The sequence below is a fragment of the Lathyrus oleraceus genome, chromosome 4 (genome assembly GCF_024323335.1).
Source record: "Lathyrus oleraceus cultivar Zhongwan6 chromosome 4, CAAS_Psat_ZW6_1.0, whole genome shotgun sequence".
In the NCBI taxonomy this organism is placed as follows: Eukaryota; Viridiplantae; Streptophyta; class Magnoliopsida; order Fabales; family Fabaceae; genus Lathyrus; species Lathyrus oleraceus.
The window spans coordinates 457275394-457280267 of NC_066582.1; the positions used below are offsets into that span (position 1 = coordinate 457275394).

The 4874-nt window shown below is 37.9% G+C and overlaps 1 protein-coding gene across 1 annotated transcript; it reads right to left on the reverse strand.

Annotated features, from left to right (window-relative positions):
• Positions 1-776: 776 nt before the first annotated feature.
• Positions 777-2450, reverse strand: LOC127076108 (protein MAIN-LIKE 1). The gene is made up of 3 exons (XM_051017675.1): positions 2358-2450; positions 1598-2272; positions 777-1501 (listed from the first exon to the last, which is right to left on the reverse strand). Exons 2-3 carry the CDS (start codon positions 2186-2188, stop codon positions 1412-1414), a joined length of 681 nt encoding a protein of 226 aa, XP_050873632.1. The 5' UTR covers positions 2189-2272; positions 2358-2450; the 3' UTR covers positions 777-1411.
• Positions 2451-4874: the final 2424 nt, after the last annotated feature.

Sequence of the window (4874 nt, forward strand, 5' to 3'; positions counted from 1 at the left end):
ATGAGTATGTTGATAAGGCATCTCAATCTTCACAAAGGCAATCTCAACCATCACAGACTTCGAAGAAGATCAAATTATCAAAGAAGTAACCACAATTCATTGTTCAATTTCCTAATCATATTAGGTCATACATTGAAGATGTAGTTAATGTTGAATCAGATGGTAATTGTGGATTTAGAGTCATTGCATCATTGCATGGATATGGTGAGGATGGTTGGTCAATGGTTCGCAGAGAGTTGGGGTTGGAATTAATAGACAAGGATAGGTCAACTTTGTATGACAAGTTATTTTCTAATCGGTTGTCAGCTGTGAGAGAATCTTTGATGATAGAATCGTTTGGTTCACAACCACCTGAAAAATGGATGAGTCTACCAGATATGGGTTACTTGATAGCGAATCGTTATAATGTTGTACTTGTCTGTTTAGGCAATCCGTGCATCACTTTCTTTCCGATGACAAGTTCACATTCACCAAATGTCTCTATTTATTGCATTGGTTTTGTTAACCAGAATCATTGGGTTCAGGTACGTATTTATATGTCTAAATATTTTAATTATTTCAGTTAATATTTTATGTTATATGACTTAATCTTTTAATTATTTTACTTTATCAGGTTAACATGAAAGAGGGGTTTCCATTGCCACCGGTCACATTAGATTGGAAGAAATTTCGTTCTCATATAGCAACTACTTGGATGCTAGGATTTGCAGGACGTATGCAACATTGGCAATTACTTACACCTGTATTAGCATGATTATGTAATCAAAACATAAATATGTAATCAAAACATGAAATCTATATTATTATGTCTATTATATTCAAAGCTTAATACATATAATCAATGTGAACGAGAAATATGCAAAGCTTCAAATAAATCAGAAAACTGTGGATCTTCCTCTTCAGCATTAACCTGTCTCAGATAGCGACGAATCAATGTAGATACACGAGCCCAATCAGGATCAGATGGCCCGGCGTCATATACAGGAACGGGTACCTCTCTAGGAGCGTCACGATGGGGAGGGACCAACCGTGGATGGGAAACACGATAATACCACTCCAGATAACCGTCTACTACCTCAGATGGAGTGGTGGCCACGGAAGATGAACCGATCACATCGACAACACTCTGATGGTAACTGATCCAATCAACATCAATATTCATCGCCATCATACAATCCAGAGGTGGGGATGGAACATACTGCCTATACCCGAACTGACGTAAACATCTATCAGGCAAGTATGGAACAACTGTTTCACCCCACTTCAAACAGCCCCTGTAAAGACATATCTCATCAAATACACGCCATGCTCTATGATCCTCAAATGGTCGCCAGATGACGTCGGTAGGTGTCAGCTCGTCCAAAATAGGTCGTAAATCATCGACCTTCAGGACTCCCTGTCTATACGACCATCAAATCGCTCGGGGAAGACCACAGTTTCCAGCAGGATTCCAATTCTCCCCTCTTTTTCCAACAGTTGGAAAATACTCGTGAATCCAACACTGTTACAAAATAAAAACATAATAAATAAAACAAATTAAGTTACAATATTTTATAAAATGAATCCAACACTTAATTAACAAAATTAAATTATATACCTGTAGGAGAGTAGGATATCCACCTAGCTGTTTGCAACTGTACATGGACGCATCTCCAAGATATCGGTAGAGGGTAACTAGTGCAGCTGCTCCCCAACTATATCCTGAACATCCATCCAAGTCCCTAAACAGGAGGAGGTATCGTGCCTCTACAAGTGTAAAGGTCTTATCAGCAAATATGGTGGAACCCACCAACATCAATAGATATGCTCTAGTCGCATATGCCCAGCTGGAAGCAGCCCTATGATGTACGAATATATCATATAACCACTCCAACTTGTAATACGACCCCCTGCAGCTCCGAACATGTGACTGTGCCTGACCCTGTGACACTCCTAGGTAGTCAACAACAAGTTCAACAGCTAGCTCTTCAGTCACACCCTGAGGACTCCAAAAGATACCCCTAATGGGCAAGTGAAGTAGACATGCGACATCATCTAAAGTAATGCTCATTTCACCAAACGGCATGTGAAATGAAGATGTCTCTAGATGCCATCTTTCCACAAATGCAGAGACAAGATTTGTGTCTATCTTGTTCAGACTCGTTCTCTGCAGTGAAGCTAAACCGGATCTAGATACCCAACTCTCCATCTGTGGTGGAAGAGCCAATGGAACCCTAGAAGTCAACTTCAGTCCATGTCCGGCAACCTTCAACTCTTTCTTTGGTCCTCTTTCCTAAAAACAATTAAAACACATATTAGAAAACAAATTATAAAATATTCAACTATTATTCATTTTCAAATATAGCCCGTTTACTTACCTCACCGAACCATATATGTCGAGCAACATGATGCTCGTACTTCACCAAAAGAGACGTATCGTACGGCCCTCCTGGATATCCAGTCGGCTCAGCTGCAGATGAAGATGCACCCCGGTCTAACGTGCGGACTGGAATCCGGCCATCTGCACCTCTTCTTCGAACCACTGCAAAAATAATGTTAAAAAAATAATTAAAATTAAAAAAAAATAAAAAAAAATACGTACCGGAACACTTCCAAGAAGAGTTCCGGTTAGCAAAAAAAACAAAAAGCCTTCCGGAACACTTTCTTAAAGAGTTCCGGTATACATCAACCAAACCGGAAGTCTTGAAGAAAGTGTTCCGGTATACAAGTATACAAACCGGAAGACTCTCTAAAAGACTTCCGGTTCAGTGTCCATTAAAGACAACAAACCGGAACTCTTTAGAGAAGTGTTCCGGTGTACAAATATCCAAACCGGAAGACTTACTCTTAAGTGTTCTGGTATACAGTGCAAAAACGCCAAAAATTTGTCTTCTCCGGAAGTCTTCAACGAAAATGGTAAAAAAAAATTGAAAGGGAAAATATACCCTATTTATATGAGGGTATTTTGGTCAAAAAAATTTAATGTAGGGGGTACAATTGTAGGGGTATAGGGTAAAATTTTCTTCTGCTTGTGAAGTGATTTCTGGTTCTTTGATAGTGAAGATTGGAGGCTCTGCAATGACAATTTGAGGCCTATTGAAGAACCATGAAGCTGTTGAAGAAGAAGAATCATGAAGCTCTTGGCAGTGAGGGAGATTGAAGCATTGGGGATTCATCATGAAGATCTCCTTTGTGAAGAGGAAGGTTTGAGGAGAATGATTGAAGAAATGGTGAAGATTGAAGAGTGGGAGAAGAAATGGTGATGAAATTGGGGTTTTATAGGACTCAATTCGGTTATCAAATGCAACTCAAATGCATTCCAAATTCAAGGTTAGTTATCAAATTCATTTCAGTTAGTTAAGTATTGCTAGGTCGGTTGGAAATTGGAATTCAAATGAAATTTCATTGAAACTCACAAGCAGTTAGGAATTAGTTAGCTTGAAAAATCTGTTATGAAATTCCATCTAAATTCAATGAGTTACCTCTTAAATGAAATTGTTTGGTGTTAGTTATGCTAAAGAAAGAGTTAGCTGGTTTTGTTACTGTTGTTAGTAATTTTTTGTTATGCTACGAAAACAAAGGAAATTTTTTGATACCCTATTCTGAGCTGGAATAGGACGTCATGGAGCAATGTTGATCAAATGGAATGCTATGAATATTATTAGCAATGTGTAGGAATTGATGGTTTATGTATGAGATTCGAAGGCTTGTAATCGGAAATTGAATTGAATGTATGGTTGTTGTAATGTATATTATGAAATCTTGTTTTGTTTATGTATAGGAAATCTATGAACATGTAATTAGGTTTCGGTTGGTGATGAGAACCAGAAATGAATTTTGAGATTATGGATGGATGATTAAATGGAAGTTTGGGCTTGGTACACTAGGAAAATGGTGGTTGCAAGAAGCACATTCATTTAACATCTAAATGCAACATGTATCATGCCATGCATTATATAATCATGTAGATCTTTTGTTATACTTTGCAAATGCAATGCAAGCTTTGTATCCATTCTAACCAATCTCGGTTCAATTCAAAATGTGCATGTAAGTTTCAACGAATGCAAATTCTATAATAGAATGTGCCTAGTTTCTACTTCAAATTGAATAAAAAATGTCTCCTTATCCATAAGTGACGAATGACCAAAGGAATTGATTAACACATCAACTATAAACCAAACTCAATACAATCAAAAAATTAATTTGTTTTGTAAACTCTTTGTATGAATGTGGACACTGTAACATGATATATATGAATGTAATGGAAGTGATTTTGAATGAATGAAGACTTGGTTTAGACGAATCTATGATTTACGTTCAAAATGCTAAGAAACCATGCATTCACCTTGACTTAATGGATTACCATGCATGGATGAACGACTACCGAATGACCTAAAATGGGTTAAGAATTTCAATGGGCCAAAGGTAAACCAAAGACCAAAAGCCCAATGCACTAAATGCAAGCAGGAACCTAAGGACTAATTGAAACAAGCCATGGTCTAGGGTTTGACAGTCAATGTTTAAAGTCAAGCCACAACCAAGACCTTAAACCAAGAAGCAGCTCACACAAACAATTTGTCAACGCCATGACCCTACCTAGGGTTTCCAACACCTTAATGCAGGTTACATGGTTCATGAACCTCAAAAGTCAATGCCATAATTTTGATGAATCCCAAGTCCAAAAGTCAACCGTCATAGTACCCAAACACCAATTATCCTTGACAAATCATCGAGCTCCTCAAGCAACATTTCAAACACATGACCCACCATTAGGATCTAGACATCCAGTCAAATACCCACAAGGTCAAGCACAAGATACCATAAGATCAAATCAAGGATTAGGGTAGGGTGCACAGATGAATGTCAAGATACAAGTCTCAGGAGTTAAGGTTCCA

Coding starts and splice junctions, on each gene's coding strand:
- LOC127076108 (XM_051017675.1), bottom strand. CDS start 2,188: ATGGAGAGTTGGGTATCTAGATCCGGTTTAGCTTCACTGCAGAGAACG. Junction 1,502..1,597: donor GATATCCTACTCTCCTACAG/GTATATAATTTA, acceptor ATTTTGTAACAG/TGTTGGATTCACGAGTATTT.